The sequence below is a fragment of the Ochlerotatus camptorhynchus genome, unplaced genomic scaffold (assembly GCF_037179485.1).
Source record: "Ochlerotatus camptorhynchus isolate MF236.1 unplaced genomic scaffold, CSIRO-AGI_Acam_v1.1 ptg000467l, whole genome shotgun sequence".
Classification (NCBI taxonomy): domain Eukaryota; kingdom Metazoa; phylum Arthropoda; class Insecta; order Diptera; family Culicidae; genus Ochlerotatus; species Ochlerotatus camptorhynchus.
In genome coordinates, this window is record NW_027040953.1 from 340,912 (window position 1) to 361,406 (window position 20,495).

General features: G+C 42.2%; 1 protein-coding gene across 8 annotated transcripts in view; it reads right to left on the reverse strand.

Moving 5' to 3' along the window:
- Positions 1-246: 246 nt before the first annotated feature.
- The window catches only part of OtopLa (Otopetrin-like a), a 131,141-nt gene continuing 110,892 nt past the window's right edge, over positions 247-20,495 (reverse strand). For all 8 annotated transcript variants that reach the window (XM_065235234.1, XM_065235232.1, XM_065235233.1 and 5 more), the window contains 6 exons: positions 4,743-4,845; positions 4,513-4,673; positions 3,587-4,452; positions 3,244-3,528; positions 2,838-3,186; positions 247-2,774 (listed from right to left, as the gene is read on the reverse strand). In XM_065235234.1, coding sequence (XP_065091306.1) covers positions 2,634-2,774; positions 2,838-3,186; positions 3,244-3,528; positions 3,587-4,452; positions 4,513-4,673; positions 4,743-4,845 — 1,905 coding nt within the window. In that variant the 3' untranslated portion in view covers positions 247-2,633. The remainder of the gene's footprint in view (positions 2,775-2,837; positions 3,187-3,243; positions 3,529-3,586; positions 4,453-4,512; positions 4,674-4,742; positions 4,846-20,495) is intronic.

The window sequence follows — 20,495 nt, forward strand, 5'->3', positions numbered from 1 at the left end:
AGTTCGCTTTCCTAATCGCGCTGCATTTTTTTTTTCTTCAATCGAATCAAATATCAAAAACAACTTAGACTAGAATCTTTGTGTATGTGTTTGTGTCTGTGTGTGTGTGTCTCTGTGTGTGTTTGTATAGACAATAGTAAAGGTACGAAATGCAAACAACTCTTACCCTAAAATACATATGTTTTCTTCTTCCTGTTCCTTATTTAAACTGTTGTCATCGAGGGGAAATTCAATCAACCTATGCAGTTTTGTATGTATTGTACCTTTTATTTGCACACCGAAAACAACGGATCGAATCGACGCAAAAATTCAACACCTTTCGTTTATTAACTTTGGTTGCTCGCTTCGTGTTTTTTTTTTTTGGTTTGGTTTGTGTATAAAAATAGAACTTTTCAAATTTATTTTGTTCAAAACGAGTAGAAAAACTTATTAACTTGCTGTTTCAGTTTACTTCTTCCAATAGATTTATATCGTTCCGTTCGAGTTTTTTTTTTTTGTTCGTCAGTTGTCAATCAATCGTTCTAGTTAGACATTTCACGTTTAAACACCGGTTTGGATAGATTGTTATGTCATCTCAGTTTAAGGATTAAATTTTGATTATTTGTTTACAATTGTTTATTTTTTTTTTAAATGCAATGTTTATTTTGAAGGGAGAGACAGTTCCAAACGTAAACAATGGTCGCTGCTTTCATGGCTTGCTGAGTTGGATCTCCTGTTCGCATGTAGGTGTGAGTGTTTGTGTGAGTGATTCTTAAAATTCGGCAGTGTTGTAAACATTCCCGGCGGTTCCATTCGGTTTTGGATCGAGCAGATTTGGTCGGGTCATCATATTTTATCCTGGGCTTGTGTGGACTACTGTCACTATTTTCTAATTGTTTTACCTTCATCATTACTGAGCATGGGAAAATGGATGCAGACGTTCTACAAACATTGAATTTTGAGTTGTGTCCTTCGATTTTCTACTTGTTTTGAGCTGATGGAATGATTTTCGTTAAGGTTTTTCTCTTAAGTTACACCCCTCGCCGCCTCCTGCTTTCGACAGATTCAATTTGGCCGTTCGATTTCAGTTCTAAAAGTTAGGTTTTCTTAAAAAGTCGTTTTGTTTTAGTTTCCTCAAATACAAAATTTCCTTCGGTTCACTAAGACTAGCTTCGATAAATCAACGAGTTTTTCCAATAAAGAAAAAAAGTATCCCCAAAAACTAGACTGGTCCTCGATAAGTACACGTGTTAGTATGTGTTATATAGGATGGAACAAATGTGTCAAAAACCGCGAGTGACGTTTCGCCGTCAGATGGGTTTGGAGCGCTGTCAAAAACATGCATTTACGATTACTTAGAAGTACGAAAACGAAACACAATTGCAGTGCGATGTGGATCGAAACGGAGGATAATATTTACAAATTAGCAAACGGAAAAAAGTGACAGTTCCGATTCTGTAGGTTTACAATGTCAACAATCTAGTGTCACAAGTTGATTCTGGTTACGATTTTTTTTTATTTTAATATTCTTGTAAATATGGTGGGCAAATTTTTCTTACTTTTCCTCACTGTTTGTTTAAAAAAAGGATTTCCTACACTGCGCTTCGTCGTTGCCATTTTGTTTCGAGTTCTTCTTCCGGAACGCGAGTTCCGCTCAAATATTTGGAGGAAAAAATGTTCTTCTTTTACTTGTGTTTGTTTGTTTTTTTTTTTGTGTTAGTGTGAGTGTGAGTGTTCAGTTTCCGGCATAAATATGTGACATGTTACTAATCTAACAACTACACATAGATTTGAACAAGATCCCACCCGGTTCGTTCCAGGGAACGGCCCCGAAGCGGGAGTCTGAACTGCTAAGTTTTCTTTTTTTTTTACGGTTGGTTTTGTTTTTCGCATTTTTTAATAATTCTTAGTTTGTTTTTCTTTTTAATGAGTTGAAAATGTGTTGTTGTATGCATTTTATGTTCTGAGTAAAATTTTCAAATTTTATAACTACCAATATACGATTCTTTCTAAAGGGATTTTACTGGATTTTGTTTTTTTTTCTTCTTTTAATTGGTATGTTTACGATACACTATTACAACGTGATGAAAATATGGCTTATAATTAGATCTGTTTCCTCTTGCGAGCAGCTGAAGGGATCTCATTTCCTCTACTAGTTTCAAGTATTTAAAAAAAAACTCATCAAAACACTGACATCCTGTTGTTGTTAACATGGTAATGGATAAATAAATAGCTAACTTAAGTACAGTAATCTCTCGATACAAACATACTCGCACTACTTTACGCAACGTTAAATGATTCAACTCAAAAGTAAACAAACCACTATGAATCGTTTTGACAGAACAAAACACCGATAAACCTTCATTTTCACAAAACTTTACAGTAGAAAAACACAAAAGTGGCACTCACTTCTTGATATTCCCAACCTACTTCTTCCTACGCCCATTAAATGCGATCGGATGACGTTCGCGCACTATTTCTGTTATTGTTGACTCTCGTTTGCATTCGGTGAGTGCTCCTCGGGTTGCTTCGCTCCTACGACGGCAATCAGCCGCCTGCGTTGCTATGGAGATGCTGTGTGTGAGTGTCTGCGTGTGTGTGCGTATTCGCATCGCCTACTGTGCTGTTGTTGCTTCTTCTTCTTCTTCTCCCTCTTACTCCAGACGTGCTTTGTAGGTTGTCTTCCAGACTTCGGCTAGCGTGACGGCGCTATGGAACCGATGGAAGATGCACAGCGGCAGAGTGACGCGCTGAATCAACGACCAGGCAATGAAGCCGTAAAAGTCCAGTTGAACCTGTAGGGGGGGAAGAATGGCATTTTTCAGACATCCTTAAACATCTCGGGCAAAACTACTCACCGGATTGGCAAAGACCTTCTGCGCCTCGAACGTGTAGATGGCAAACATGGAAACGTTACAGATCAACAGGAAGGTGACAATCTGGCGGCCCGGTTTAACGCGATCGTGCTCCGGTAGGTGGACCCGGCGGCGGGAAACGTCCGCGATGAAGAGCAACTGGATGACGACCTGGACGACGGCAACGATTCCGGTAACCATGACCAACAGATGCGGTTCGCTCTCGAGGGCATTCAGCGATCCGGCAATGACGCTGAAGGTGGCGTAGATGAACAAACCGAAGGCGGAGATGCGCAGCAGGATGTCGTTGAGGTTGCTCTGCTCCTCGCAGCGGAACTTCAGATTCTGGACGCTATGGAGTGGAGAGCATAGTCAGCCTCATCTCTGATAATTGATTTACAATACTTACCGAATGAATCCAATGATGATGGCAAAGATGGCCAGCACCATCAGGATGCAGTGCGAAGCATCGGCCAGGTAGATGGCAAGCATCGAAAGCTGTGGATGTCTGACCAACACGAAGAACAGAATCAGGCAAATCAACGATCCAACTAGCAGCAACAATCCAAAGAACAGTCCCTTCGAAGCGCCAACGCAATCAACGCGTCCGGTACGAGCCTGCTGGGCCATCACCACGGCACGACGCGACAACATAACCTCCAATCGGTGCTCCAGATCCTCTTCGCTGGTGAACCTGTAAATATCAAAAATTAGCTATCGACGTCAAACAAAATTCCGATACAACAACTCACTTCGGGTATCGTCCAATGTGCTTCCACATGACGTAGATTACGGCAGCACCGATCAGCGAGTACTCGATGATGAAAGGATAGAGATACGGAGCCGAGTCCTGTACGATCGTTCCCATGATGTTGACCCGACCGCAGCTGATGGTCGTACAGTTCGAGGAAACGGCCGTCGATGCGGCCATGAAGGCCTGCGGGAATAGCGATTCCAGCGGTTCGTACGACTGTTCCAGGCTGTTGTTCCGCTGCAGATAGTCAACGTGATCGGCAAAGTGGTCCAGGAAGGCAGGTCCTTCGGTGGTGGTTGTCGTCGTCGTAGTCGATGCCGTTGTGGAGAACGAATCAAAATCTGCCGTTTCGGCCGTTGATGAACTGGTTGAACTCTCCGTGACTACGATGTCACGGAGTCGCTCGAACAGGTTTGCTGCGGTGGTCGATATGGTGGAAGTGAACGCTTCCGTACTAGTCGTGGCGGCTGTAGTTGTGGTCGTCGTCGAAGTGGTGGTCGTTGCACGAGCCGTGGTCGTTGCCTCCACTAGGGTCTTGGCAGTATTCTGAATCATCTTGGAAAGGACGCTGCTTTCCTGAGAAAGATCCTCCTGGGCATTCAGATTGACACTAATTGGTTCCCACTCGGTGTCTTCACGAGGTCCCAACTCGGTTCCCATGACCATTCCGGCGTTCATGAGCGTATGCTGACGAATGTTCTCCAGGATGACGTTGTCCTCCGGATCCAGACCTCGACGTTGATGGTAGGCAGTGATTTCCTTCAGGGACTCCAGCACCAGGGTTCGAATCCACACGCACACATTGGTAGCCACGATGTGCATCAAACCGAAGCGGGCCAGCACTTTGAAGCGGTGGATGTTGAGCTGTGAGTGAAAATTTCCCAATGTAGCGACCCAAACGAATCTTCCAACCTGGAAACTTACCCGAGCATTCATAAAGATAAAGTACATCTGCATGAAGGTGAAGATCATCTGCAGCAGCGGATTGACTCCTCGCAAAATCTGATGGCACGGTGAATTGAACGGAATCTCGAAGAACGAACCAAACTCCAGCCCGGTGTAGATCATGGTTCCCAACCCGAAAGCTGTTCCAGCGGAAAATCCCATCAATTCAACTTCACGCAAATTTCATTAAAAAAAAACATCCAACTCACCAATAGCTCCAACCCGAAGGAAGAAACTGCCATGAGCCGGATCCTGCGTGGTCTTGCGCTTGCATCGTGGTGAGAGGGCAACTTCTGGGTCCGGTGTCGGTTCCTGCACGCGCGAGCAAATTTTCACACGGAACAAATTTCATAAAGTTAATCGATCAATCTCAGAGGGAGCTCGAATTTGGCTGAACACACAAACAGACACAAATCAAAACAAAGCAAAGGAAAAAAAAAAAGTAACAACAATACCGAAACCAAACGAAAGAACAAACTGAACCAACGGGGCCAGAAAAGGGGAGGAGATGAGAAGTCAAAGACCGAAATCCGTCAAGCCGAATCAAGATTCGATTAACCGGAACTATTAGGTGAAACGAAAACAGAAAACCACTGTGCAATTAACTCAAATTAAGGCGCGAAAAGAACACCGGTTTTGTTTTAAGTGTTATTGAATTAGTTTGATGGTCGCTTTGGGTAGAAAATGTTTGCAAAATTCGATAGTTGTATATTGCTGTGAAGAGGTACGTGTGGTTTTTTTTTCCATGGCAACGACATTCAGTTTGACGACAGTTGGCGATGATAGTGTCATGCTGCTGGTTTGAACAGGGAGTGCGCGTTCACTAAACAGACAATGGAGGGAGCTGATAACGAGTCAGAACTTTCCAGACGCACAAATCAGCACGACAGGACAAAGGAGATGTGAAAAGTTGCCAATAGAAATGAGGCTTGAATGAAAATTCCAATGGGGAGCTGTTCCACGAATGCATTCCAGGGGCGGGCGGACCGTGTTCTATGTAAATTTATCGTGAAATGTCACGTGAATAATGACTTGATCAACCCTTAAGGTCTGATGTCCACGTGTTGCCTCTCTCAGCAAATCACAACATATGAGAGAGTGCTGACACTGTTGCCAATATAATAATAAAAAGGTCAACCATTATAATAATTATTTACATTAATGCCAGGTGATATCAAAAATTAATCAAATTAGTCTAGTTTATTTCGAAAATACCCTCATACATAAAAGTCCCTGTTTATAGTATGCTGAAATGCTAACAGAATAACCTCAAATACTTAAGGATCTTCGCATTTAGATTAAGATTTAATTTCACTTATAAATATTTCAATCAGAAATGGGAAAGCCTGGTGGGTTCTGAAATAAAACGTTAAAAACAGCTCATGAGAATTGAGGCTCAATTTGATTATAAAACTTCCAAATTAAAATTTTATAGCCGGGTGATCACTGAAAAAAAATAAATTTGTCTAGGGTAACTGAACCAGTTATAGCTCTAGTACCAATAATGGCTATAGTGAAATCATTTTATAAATTATCTGAAAAAAAAAACTTCACATGATCAGTCGACTAATGCTTTTCAGTGTACTTTCAGACAAGCCTATAAACTTTAATTATATAAAAATATATGTTCAGGACATTACAATCCGATACAAACGAGTTTGAACACATGCATGCTTGCAAAAGTAATTTTTGTTATCCGATAACTACGAAACAAGCAAATGAAATATTGATTTTTTTTTTTCTAAAACAATAAAAGGCTAGCTTTGACTTTTCATGCGCATGCTCGTTGTTCATGTTAGTAACTGAAACATTTGAAATAGGGGAAATGCAGGTAATGTCGGCCTAAGTGTCCCTAATTTGGGCCCATACATAAATTCAGCAATCGACTAAATTTTCAATAGCAACCAAAAATATCCATTAGTAACGTCCCAACAACGCGTTCATCTAGATAAAATTGATAAATAGCAGATGTTTGCGATGGGTCCAAATTAAGGACATGTAGGCAGACATTACCTACATTTCCCCTATGTCGAAAAATTATAATTTTCGAGTATCACCATAGGGTAGAGCGCTACTTCGTCGAAATTGCCCTTTTCCGGTCTATCGATCAGAAAAGATCAATAATATCAATTATTTCACCGTGTAAAAATCAATAATAGGTTTGTTCCAATGCGTTAGTTCATTAGCTACAACATAAATCCTGTTAGAGCGCATTGTATGAATATTTACGCTCATTGTTCTCAAAACAAAAGAAGCGCTCCCATCGAATCCCCTTTTTCTACGTTTATCCGTAGAACGAAGAAAATCTAACGCATTGAGGACGGAATTGAAACTCGTAGAACGAATTTAGAATCAAAAAGCAGTGTTAGATTTTAATCAATATCTCAACAATTGGTGACTCTTTATCAAATCCAACGGTGAAAGGTGAATAAATTTAAAAGTCATTTTTGACAGAAATATTCCATTTTTTGTTTAAACCTCGTTCAGAAGAGAGAGGTAAAGCGCGGGGTGTGCTTAGTAGGACGGAAATTAGATCAAAAACCCTAGTAGGTAAATTTTTCATTCGGTGTAGGGTAAACGCTCCTATAGTTGCGGTACGTTAGAAGCGTTAGGTTCCTATAGTTGTGTATGGAGACTCCATACACAACTATAGGAACCTAACGCTTCTAACGTACCGCAACTATAGGAGCGTTTCCCCTACCCATTATCGCTACAAGCGAAAGTACCTACTGCGATCTGTCACTTTTAGCCATAGCTTCATGTTTACATGAGCGTTTTTCTTGGAAAAGCAAGTGTTTAGTTGATTTCTCAGTGATTTCTACTTTTTGCACAGGATTTCTCATCTCAGGTATGAATAAACATTGATTTTACACACTAATAAGCATAATAATAGGCAATTGTACTTCATATGTAGAATGGCGAAAAGATCAGCATGTAAACAATACTCCGAAGAGGTTATAACATCATGTATCCGAAGCATAAAAGCTGGAAAATCAGTTTATGCCGGATGCAAAGAGTTCGGGATACCCATCTACACCATTCGATGCAGACTAAGTGGCCAATGGCAACCAAAATTCAAGCCTGGACCACACTCGGTGCTATCAACAGAGGAAGCAAATAAAGTTGTCACCTGGATTTATGGGATGCAGGACCGCGGATTTCCTGTTACATGTGAAGCGCTGATCTTCAAAATAGCAGAGTTTATGTCATCGAATTCGCGGGAGAACCCATTCGAGAATAATCCACAAGGTATATTTTTATCTTTTTATTAGAAATTATACCAGTGAATACCAAAATAAGACAATTCAATTGTTGTAGGACGAAAATGGTTCAAGGTTTTTTTTGCGACGTGGTCCAGGATTTTCTCTCCGAACACCGGAACAAGTGTCAACCGCAAGTGGGCGAGTCACCGAAAATGATATTCAGAGTTGGTTTGAGACAGTGGACAACTCTAGGGGTGAGACAGGTTTACTCTGAGTTGCTTTTTTGCAGCGAGTAGCTCGCGAGTAACTCAATATACTTCAAAATTTCATCGACGTTCATCGATTTTTTTTGTCTGTTGACTCGCCAGTTTTTTTTTAACAAAGTAAGCCGAAGTGTCGCCTAAACCTATGACTTGAATATTACGGAAAAACCTGTGCCGGGCCTGTGGTGGAAGAAAAATACTGGTGCATGACCAACCTTACTGATGCTGATTATTCCGTGACGGCAGTGCTACCATAGAGGTAACTCTAAGACTAGAAGGTCCCGAAGAAACGTGCTCAACTTTTTGGCTCAGCTCTGGTACTCTTTTCGGTCCCAAGCTAATCGATTCACCCCTCGAAACATAGGAAAATCCACGAACCCCTCATTTTATCTGTCAAATTTTCATAGCGAATCAAAACAAACATATTGTAGTACAAGAATTTTGACTAGAATGGGGTACGTTAATCGATTTGCTTGGACCAATAGGCTAGTCAAGTAGTGAGCCAATTTTCAATCGTTAGTTTCGTATTGATTGTTGATATTACCGCCTTCCTTTGTTGGACGAAATGAAGGTAAAGCTACATTTTTTTAGATTTTTTCGCAAAACTAGATCTAAGTAATGCCTTCTATCACCTCGAACTCGTGAAGGAATTACGTGACTTGACAACGTTCCGACTCACCCGTTTGATAGTTTACATAGACGATGTACTAATCTTCGCCAATACACTAGAAGCGCTCCGTTCAACAGCCGCTAGGTTATTGCAGATTCTAAGAGGCAACACCTTCCCCACAATTTTACCGCGAAATTCTTCCATATCGTTGTTTCCAGCGGACATCGATACATCTGCGACGTGGGACAACTAAGATTCCAACATTTTGTCGGCCATTTCCGTCAACTTACAGATAGTTCCGTCACTAATGGTGAGAATGGCTTTAACGTTTGGTGGCATTCTCTGAAGAAACAACATTTTCAATAGCTCATCGGCTACATTTAATCCTGCTGCCAACTCTTGCATTGCGCGAGTATATGTGTTGGCCGCACATCACCCAAGACGCAGGAACTCAGCAAACGTTCCAATCTCACTTCTGCAGACACTTGAAAACGCGAGATTGAACGATTCTTTACCGCACTGTACTTGTTTTCCGCCGGCGGATTCGTCACTAAATCCATTACGTCGATTTTGGCCACAATGTGATAACATTTCGTATTGTCTCTAACAACATTCGCGAGGGCAAACTGAGCCTCTGCCTGTGCAAATCATATGATAGGATCTGTCGGGTGATAGTAGCGGGAAGCAGCGCGAATATAGTTGGTAGTAGGGTTAACTACCCCATTTCCGGCCTATTAAGCACAACCCGCAAGGTCTTTCTTAATCTAGCGCAGTTTAGCACCAAACGGAATGTGATTGTTACTGATGGCTTCCACATTTATTTACCTTTCCGTATGTACCACAGGTTGGTTAATGCTGGGTAATGCGCAATACAGATCCCATTGAGATCACTAGCCTCTTCCCAGCAACTCCTATCCCTACCTCCCCGTGGTACCGGCCGGGAACTGTGAGCAACCTTAGGGAAGATCGGGTAACCAACCCCGGTGGGAACTTTGGTCATAGGCTGACAGGGAAGGGGGGCAAACCTGAGCGTCTGTTCTCCAGGAGGAGCGGCTCACAACAGCGTCTGTTCCCCATGTTAGGCGCGGCTGATCTATGTCCGAGTGCCAGTGCCAGTGAAGGACTCTAAGCACAACTGTGCACCCTGGTCCTCCGGAAAGTTAGGGGGTTGGTGTCAGGCCCTGCGAGCCAGCCGTAAAAAAGCATTGCAACGGAAAATCAGCAACAGAGGAATACGAACCGAGACCAACGGCAACTACCCCAGCGACGAAATAGGACTTGCGATTGGAAACTCGGCACGTGGAACTGTCGATCTCTCAATTTCACCGGGAGCACCCGAATACTCGCCAATCTACTGAAGGACCGCGAATTTGGCATCGTAGCGCTGCAGGAGGTGTGTTGGACAGGATCCATGGTGCGAACGTTCAGAGGTAATCATACCATCTACCAGAGTTGCGGCAATACACGCGAGCTGGGCACAGCTTTCATCGTGATGGGCGAAATGCAGAAGCGCGTGATCGGTTGGTGGCCGATCGACGAAAGAATGTGCAGGTTGAGGATCAAGGGCCGATTCTTCAACTTTAGCATAATCAACGTGCACAGCCCTCACTCCGGAAGCACTGATGATGACAAGGACGCATTTTACGCGCAGCTCGACCGCGAGTACGATCGCTGCCCAAGCCACGACGTCAAGATCATCATAGGAGATCTAAACGCTCAGGTAGGCCAGGAGGAGGAATTCAGACCGACGATTGGAAAGTTCAGCGCCCCCCAGCTGACGAACGGGAACGGCCTACGACTCATCGATTTCGCCGCCTCCAAGAACATGGCCATACGTAGCACCTTCTTCCAACACCACCTCCCCTATCGTTACACCTGGATATCACCACAGCAGACGGAATCACAAATCGACCACGTTCTGATTGATGGACGGCACTTCTCCGACATTATCGACGGCAGGACCTATCGTGGCGCTAACATCGACTCTGACCACTACCTGGTGATGGTCAAACTGGGTCCAAAACTTTCCGTCATCAACAATGTACGGTACCGACGCCCGCCACGGCACAACCTAGAGCGACTGAAGCAACCGGATGTCGCCTTAGCATACGCGCAGAATCTCGAGGCAGCGTTGCCAGAGGAGGGCGAGCTCGATAAGCCCCCTCTAGAGGACTGCTGGAGTACAGTAAAAGCAGCCATCACCGACGCATCCGAGAGCACCATCGGGTACGCGGAAAGAAGTCGACGGAATGAATGGTTCGACGAGGAGTGCAGAGCGATTTTGGAGGAGAAGAACGCAGCGCGGGCGGTAATGCTGCAGCATGGAACCCGACAGAACGTGGAACGGTGTAAACAGAAGCGGAAACAGCAGACCTGCATCTTTCGGGAGAAAAAACGCCGCCTGGAAGAAGCGGAGTGCGAGGAAATGGGACTGCTGTGCCGTTCCCAAGAAACACGAAAGTTCTACCAGAAGCTCAACGCATCCCGCAACGGCTTCGTGCCGCGAGCCGAAATGTGCAAGGATAAGGACGGGAGCCTCTTGACGGACGGACGTGAGGTGATTGAAAGGTGGAAACAGCACTTCGATGCGCACCTGAATGGCGAGGAGAACGTAGGCACGGGAGACCAGCGCAATGGAGGAAACGACTACGTCAGTGCAGCAGAGGACAGAACTGATCCAACTGCCACGCTGAGGGAAGTTAAGGACTCCATTCAGCAGCTCAAAAACAACAAAGCAGCTGGTAAGGATGGTGTCGCAGCCGAACTCATCAAGATGGGCCCAGAAAAGTTGGCCACCTGCCTGCACCGGATGATAGTCAGGATCTGGGAAACAGAACAGCTACCGGAGGAGTGGAAGGAGGGGGTAATCTGCCCCATTCACAAGAAAGGCGACCATTTGGAATGTGAGAACTTCAGAGCGATCACCATTTTGAATGCCGCCTACAAAGTGCTATCCCAGATCATCTTCCGTCGTCTATCACCTAAAATGACCGAGTTCGTGGGAAGTTATCAAGCCGGCTTCATTGACGGCCGATCGACAACGGACCAGATCTTCACCGTACGGCAAATCCTCCAGAAATGCCGTGAATACCAGGTCCCAACGCATCATTTGTTCATCGACTTTAAGGCGGCATACGACAGTATCGACCGCACAGAGCTATGGAAAATCATGGACGAGAACGGATTTCCTGGGAAGCTGATCAGACTGATCAAAGCAACGATGGACGGTGTGCAAAACTGCGTAAGGGTTTCGGGTGAACTATCCAGTTCATTCGAATCTCGCCGGGGACTGCGACAAGGTGACGGACTCTCATGCCTACTCTTCAAAATCGCTCTAGAAGGTGTAATGCGATGAGCTGGGGTACGATTTTCATGAAATCCGGTCAATTTGTGTGCTTTGCGGACGACATGGACATTATCCCAAGAGCATTTGGAACGGTGGCAGAACTATACACCCGCCTGAAACACGAAGCAGCAAAGGTCGGATTGGTGGTGAGTGCGTCAAAAACAAAGTACATGCTAGTAGGCGCAACCGAACATGACAGGATTCGTCTAGGAAGTAATGTCACGATAGACGGGGATACTTACGAGGTAGTGGAGGAATTCGTTTACCTTGGATTCTTAATGACGGCTGACAACAATGGGAGTCGTGAAACACGAAGACGCATCATCAGTGGAAGTCGTGCCTACTACGGGCTCCAGAAGAAACTACGGTCAAAAAAGATTCACCCCCGCACCAAATGTACCATGTACAGAACGCTAATAAGACCGGTGGTCCTCTATGGACACGAGACATGGACTATGCTCGAGGAGGACCTGCAAGCACTCGGAGTTTTCGAGCGACGTGTGCTAAGGACGATCTTCGGCGGTGTGCAGGAGAACGGTGAGTGGCGACGAAGAATGAACCACGAGCTCGCTGCACTCTACGGCGAACCCAGCATCCAGAAGGTGGCCAAAGCCGGAAGGATGCGGTGGGCAGGGCATGTTGCAAGAATGCCGGACAAAAACCCTGCAAATTTGGTGTTCGCTACTGATCCGGTTGGCACAAGAAGGCGTGGAACGCAGAGAGCACGATGGGCGGACCAGGTAGAGCGTGATCTAGCGAGCATTGGGCATGACCGAGGATGGAGAGCGGCAGCCACAAACCGAGTATTGTGGCGTACTATTGTTGATTATGTCTTATCTTAAATGTGATGTTGTACAAATAAATGTATGTACCACAAGATTTGAGATTCCCCTTTATTCTGCGCCGCGAGTGAGGTGAGGTGACTCGCTGTCACTAGAGAGGTGACAAAAGTCACCGCGAGTGAGGTGACTCTCCATTTGATTTGCACGGAGAGTCACCTCACTCGCGGCGCAGAATAAGGGGGATTGTCAAAAGTCTAACACTGCTTCTTGACGCCAATCTCGGCCTAAGGATTCTAAACTCGGCCTAACGCATTGAAACGCCATTGAAACGCCAATGAATTCACTTCGGCCTATCGGATCGGTCGGAGCGCTTCTTTTGTTTTTGGAAATAATGGGTGCAAACCTTCATATCACGCGTTCTCATTGACTTCGTTCCGTAGCTTATAAACTAAAGTATCGTACCAAACGCATAATTGACTTGTTAACTCTGAAATGATGGATTTATTTGAAGTTTTCTGCTCGATAGGCCCAAAATGGGCGATTAGCCCGAATTAGTTCTCTACCCTACTTTTCCCTTTCAGGTTTCACGTCCAGCGACAATTCTCAGACATTTTCTTCCTTTTCAGATTGACTATGCACTTCAGAACCGTCAACAGGGAAGATCAACAGTTCACTACATTTCTATTTAAATCTTTGTTCAGTATCAGGTTTTAACTTATTTCACTTCACTACAAGTCATTTATTCAATTCAAATAACGTTAGTTTTGATTCCTCCTGTACAATTTATTTTCTAACGAACTCCAAAAAAATTAACTTCACCGCGAGTTCACAAGTTGTCGTGGGGCACAGTTGAACGGTTCAACTGTTTTTCTCTTGGCTTGATTCATTATACACCGACTCTAGTGCTTGGTATAAGGTGATCCAAGAGACGTTTCTCGGTGGAACTGACAGCTTTAGAGTGTGTGAGTTATCTGGTGTTAATGTTGCTGAATGTAAACATAAACAAAGCAGAAATTCATATGAGAATAAACTGCCAATTCTACTGTGATCTGTCAAAAGTTCTTGGTAAACAAAAAAAGTCAGCTGATCGCAACTGTCTGCTGGACAGCCTTATTGAACGCAATGAGCGCACCCCTCGTTAGCGAACGGAAAATACAAAGTGTCAAGGGCCACCCACATTAGATCCGTTTGCGTTGCGTTGACGTAAATTTGACAGTTAGACAATAGATTTTGCTGTCACTTTGCCGCAACGCGTCCGATCCGGATTTAATGTGCGTGGGCCTTCAGAGTTTTGTCGATACGTTCAGTCAATGAAGTGTTCAATTGAGATTTTTGATTAAAAAGAACAAGTTTCGCGCCCCACTTTGGTGACCGCGACGGAGAAGAACCAACTGGAAAACGTTTCTATACATGTCTCCAACGAAAATGGCAAACCCGAACGAAACGTCAAACGCAAGGGAATTGACTATGCGCACCACATGTGGCGGTACTACCAACTACGATACTTTTAAATTGTCCGTTAAATGCTTGTTCGATGAACAACTTGCGAGTGTAATGTCTATTTGTCTGTGCTTCCTGTTTGTACCTGGGGGGTAGGGTTACCATATCAAAAACTTGAAAAGGAGGACATTTTATTTTAGGTTTGGAGATTAAGGAGGACAATGTTTTGATAATATGTGCGCTATCCCAAAATTCATGATTTGCAAAGATTCAATTGAGATTGTTCATAACTTTTAGTCGTTACCAATTCAATTTGTCTTCTCGTTTTTCTTCTGTAAAATGCATCAAACTAGCCTTCATAATTCATTTCTGATACTTGGAAATGATCTAGTCTAGCTGATTTGCATGAAAACTACAGCTTTACGGCATTAAAACCATCCCAACTTTTATCATGTTCAAAAATTAGGATACATGTCATCGCTGATTGAAACCAACATGCAACCTGTTAATTTTACCATTGATTGATATTATTCCTTACATTCGATTTCACGATTCACGTGCCTCCTCGCTCTCAGTATGTTAGCGGCCTAAACAAATCAAGCGTAACTATTCAAATCGACGTATCTGCTTTTGTAAACAATTTCTTCAATCGACGATTTGTCTTAAATGTTAACTCACCCCCGCAAACGAACACCACACTTTCGCCTACCTACTAGCTGGTGTTGTTAGTTTCTGTGAGTGAGCTTGCAGTTGCCACAAATTGTCGATTGAAGTGATTGTTTACAAAATCAGATACGTCGACTTGAATAGTTATGCTTGAAATATCTAAAATCCCATGAAACCAAAACGTCAAAATCGAAAACATGTTGGATTCAATCTACACGGATAGAAATCTCCTTATACCTTTTGGCAAATTTCTATTGCTGATTATTCATAAAATGTATAAGTCAACTAATAAGCAGACGCCTTGCAAAAAGTTAATGAAGATCATGTGTGAAATGTATAAGCTGTTACACATACCTTTTATGCATTCTTGTAGGACCTATGTGGTTTGTCTTATGGAATGTATAAGGCTGATGTTTTGGCAAAAATGTATAAGCGAAACACATGAATAAAATAATTGATATTCGTTTCGTGTATGTGGCAGTGTGAATTGGTGAATTTTAACTTAAACTTTACAGATAGAAAGTTTTAAAATAGACTTGCTATTGTACCAGTCTTATTTATGGCAGCCCAGGAATCAGTTTTGACAAACACCTCGAAAATCACACGATCAACAACAGAGAGATTTTCGAACATTATAATTTATTTTCGAAATGTCAAATTTATGTAAAAATTCAGAAGAATGGAACACAGCCTAAGACTGTGTTCCATTTGATGAATTTTCACTGACACTTGGAAAATAATTTATAATGTTCGAAAATCCCTCTGTTGTTGATCGTCCAATTTTCGGAAAATTGTTTGTCATAATTTTGTATGACATACAATGATAGAAGAGCGACAGTTTGTATCGCTTAACTCGGTTTGTTTACATTTGTTACATTGGTCTATTTGAAAAGTGACGCGAGATTTATGCTTTTTTCATTCACACGTCAATAAGAAACAGTTGGTGCAAAGAGAGTTTCCCGGCTGAACTAATGCCGTCAACGTCAACGCCAATTACGCAGTAATGAAAGAGACGACTATTGAGTTTTTGACACACATACCATTTAAATCGGATAAATACATAAATGAATATGGTAGCTATAAACATCGGATAAATCAAAGATTAATCAATATTTTTCGACTCCAAGTGTCAGGATCAGGAACAAGATTTGGTTCAACCTCCTACTTCCAGTACAAGCTTCGTATATGCAGAACCATCCACATCGGCATCCACAATAGATCGAATGTTCAAAGAAACGCAACTTTGGACAGGAATTTTATGTTATTTTGACGTAGGACTACGTCTTTGATTTCTATATGGGGGTACACTTTGAGAAAACCAAAAATGGAACATGTAACAAATTAAGAAAGATTTTGAACATTAATAACTCAGCTGTCCTTGGTCCAATTTCAATAATTTTATCACCAATCGATCAGAAATATGGCTACGCATCGACAACAATTCTTCCAAATGTTGATTTTAAACAAGAAACTATTGAAAAACTGGGAAATGTCCAGCATTGTCCAAAAGCGTCGATTTAACTAACAAATCCACCAATTACCTACATGCATATGCTGCTTCCCCAGCACAGTCGTCAGAGAGTAGTAAGTAGACGAAACAAGTCAAAGTGGCATTCGCCTCCGATCTTCAGGCGCGTGCGAATAGGGAGGATGGAATTGCGTAATATTTTGCACACTCATCGCCATACTCAGAACCACACGCTCCCGACGAGCACACCACTGTGTGATGGTGTTCGGTCTACGAAATTAGTAGCAGCAGTAGCAGCAGTAGCAGTGCTTTCGGCGTGTGGCGTTGAAAATTGTTCTCCAGTAACAACGATAGGCTGCCTGCAAGCAGCGAGCTGCAAAACACACATAAGCAACCATCAAACGAGGAAGAAGCTGCACCGCTATGCTATGGATCGGAATCAGTAGCTCTTCGTGAGTCGCTGCGGGTCGGTCATCTATGCTAAGCGTGTCACCCTCGCTCCAAACGACATACAGCTCGACAGCCTCATCCGTATTGAGCACCCAGCTCAGAATCACTACAAAACGGTTCTTTTCAGGGCCACCAAAAAAACTGTTAAAGAATATTATTTGGACATTGGTCAAGGACATCAGTTCCCGCAAGCAGCTAGCTATCAAGGCTCAACCTGTCTATAGAAGGTATGGAATTGTAGGCCTGAATATATTGGTGCAATTAGTTTTTCCTCGGCTCATTCCGCACGATTCGTTTCTTACGTTTACATATGAAATTTAGTGTGGACTATAGAATTTTTTGTATGTTACCAAAATTTATGAATGGTTTGCCACTAAATGTTGCGATAATTTATTGATTATTGAATTATCACACTGTATACCATGAAAAAGCAGCATGTTTGTGAGTTTTTGCCTGTTTTCAAGTACGGAGTTATCATAAAAAACAAATCGCCAGCTGGTATTTCCCGGCGACTTTACAAATAAATAAAATCAATCAAAATCATAATGCAGAACTAGCTAGGATTTGTTTTACTTCATATTTCACAAAATTACTTTCGAGTGTTAAGACATCGTCTCCCGCAAAGTTTACATTATACCCTCTACTAACACATACATCAGGGCTAGATAGATTTCCACAGGATCTATAGAATCCACGCAATTTAAAAAAAAACTAAAATGCACAGCATTACGGAAAGGGGTCAAGTTTCGACCAATAGCAGCTCAGCTCGCTCAGCATTACTCAACCATCACTACAAAACGGTCTTTTTCAGGATCACCGTAAATTTATGAAGAGTATTATTTGGACATTTGTCAAGGTCATCAGTTCCCGCAAGCAGCTAGTTATCAAGGCTCAACCTGGTCTCTATAGAAGGTGTGGAATTGTAGGCCCGAATGTATTGGTGAGATTAATCATCGTCCGATCATTTTCCAGAACACGCTGGTTGGAAGTGTTAAAAATCCATATAGAATTTGAGAGAAGTCGGAATAATTCGCTTTGGATGTATATTCAGTCCCCAGAAAGCCAATAATATCAAATTTGTGAGAAAATTAGCTCTCACGAGTTCAATCTCTCGAAGTCCCTCCTTTTTTACCTATTCTGCACAAGCGATACTTTCCGCCCCGCCCCATTCATATAATTCGGAAAGAAATGCTGTGAGGGGTGAATTGAATACACTTTAATACCAAAATGCACAAAACTTAAGAATTCATAAATATCAAAAAGTTCAAAATACACCTTTTAAAGTCGGTGTTGAAGAACTTAATAAGTAGGGGAACACTGTTGAAATTTGTATCCCAAAATTAGAACCCCATTAAAAATTGAAATGTTATACCTCCAATCCATAATGAGCCAAACGATAAGATACGAGAGTAGGTAGACTAGCTTATCACTCCATATCATTATCTCCTTTAGATCCGATCGCTTCACGATCGTGCCTTATAAACCCCGAACTCAACCAGCTAGGGAAAATAATGATCGGTTGGCTCTCGTTAAATCAGTATAAAATTGGTCTTTATCAAAAACACGTGTTCCTCACTGCATGGAAGAAAAGTACTCCACGAATTGTACCACTAGTTGCCCCGTTTGTTCCTGCTTCGCTGACCACTGGTGTAGTTCCTGCTTTGCTGCTGCCCTGTTCGCCGTGTCCACCGCCGCTTCATCCAGGTTCGCCAACAGTCGGGTATATGAATCGAAAATACTCAAGTTGACAGTCCTTTGGATTCTCTTCATCAACTTTCTCTTTGAAATAAATACTACAAATTTGATACGCTTACAAATAAAAAAACGGAAAGTTAAGTTAAGATAATTGATGATTGATCAATTAAAAAAAAAACTAAATGTTCACATTTGTTCCGTCCACTAGCGGTCCTACGTCAAGCTTCCGTTCGTGCCCCTAGACACAGACCCTTCTACTTTTTTTGTTTTAAAATCTGTTTGAGGTTAAAAATTCACTCGTTTTTAAATATTTACTATGGGTAAAGCGAATTTGGAATTATACTATGGAGGTTTTCAGTCTAACTCTGTTCAAAAGCTTCCGCAAAAAATAGATAACTGGTTCTGAGTCATATATATAGAAGTCCGTAGAACTTTCTAGAAGTCTGTAGAACTTTTGAGAAGCTCGTAGAACTTAAAAAGTCAGTAAAATATCTGAAAGGACCGTAGATCTTCCAAGAACTCCGTAGAATATCCGAGAAGTCGTGTTGTGTATTGTATGGTTTGTTGTAGTTTGACAGATTATTTCCTGATACCAACCATGGTAGTATACTACCTCTATATATATGACGCATAACCAGTTATCAAATAATATATATTATAGCACGATTATCAAGCTCATGTTATTTTATTAATAATGGGAAATTAATTCTAACATTCTAGATGATGGACCGAAAACCAGAGAAATTAACGAAGCGATCGCATTTATGATTGTGAAAGATTATCAACCGTTCTCTATTGTGGAAGACGAGGGCTTTGTTAACTTATTGAAAATTCTGACACCTAAATACAAAATTCCCAATCGAAAGCTCATGACAAAGCTAGTTGACGACAAGTATTCGAAAGTGGTCGAGTGTGTCAACACAAAAATCAAAGATAAAGACTTGACCATTACTGCCTACATCTGGACCGATAGCCATACTACTAGGAGCTATTTGGGAGTAACTTGTCACTTTTTGAGCCCTCAAATTTCTAAAAGTCTCCAAACGATTGACTTGGGCGTTTATAGTGCATACATTTCAACTTGCTTTGAGGAAGTTCTTAAACATTGGGCAATTCCCAAAGAACACGTGGGCATGATTGTTACAGACCATGCATCTAATATGTTAAAATCTGTTGCGGATACTTTCTCTGAAGATAAACATATCCAAAAAAATCCATTGAAACTACAAACGCTCTATCAGAACTGATAGATAAAGTAAAGAAGATAGTTGCCTTTTTTCGGAGATCAACAATCGCAACAGATAAACTGCACAAGCTACAGATTGAACATGATGCTAAAAGAACGCCTCTGAAAATTACTTCATTTGTGCCTACCAGATGGAACGACTTCGTCACAGCACTAAATGTAGGGGGTTGGCAGCTGTAGTATACTTCTAGTCCCACCATCGAATGGCATTTGCTAGATAAGATGAGGTTGCGACATAATTAAACAAATAAGCTCTGCAAAGAACGCTCTTTGAAATCAATTTTATGAATATGTTACTGGAAAAAAATGCAAGGATTAAAAAGGAGGACATTTTCGGGCAAAAGGAGGATGTAGAAAATTATTGAAAAAGGAGGACATGTCCTCCTTTAGGATACCATATGGTAACCCTATATATGCTCCAATATGGACCAAAATGTTGACTAGAATACTTCAAGTGAAGTTCAAAAATGGTTAAGTCGTGTTTAGAACCCTTTCAGCAGGCCTACAAGTACTGAGGGTGACAAAGAAACATGGATTTATTTACCCAGTTCAATCTAAATCAGGAACTTCTCCACACAGCATATCATGAGACAATTTGTATGAGACAAAACTGCCATGATCCATCTATTTAAGGTTATCAATAGTTTAGCATTAGTTTATTGGGTTCCTGCTCCTTATGGTTGGTCTACAGATTCTACCAAAGACGCATTCCAGTCTTCAACAACTTGGATCTCAGGAAAATTTCAAGTCACTGCTCACCTGTCGAACATTTATTAGTTAATTTCCAATTAAT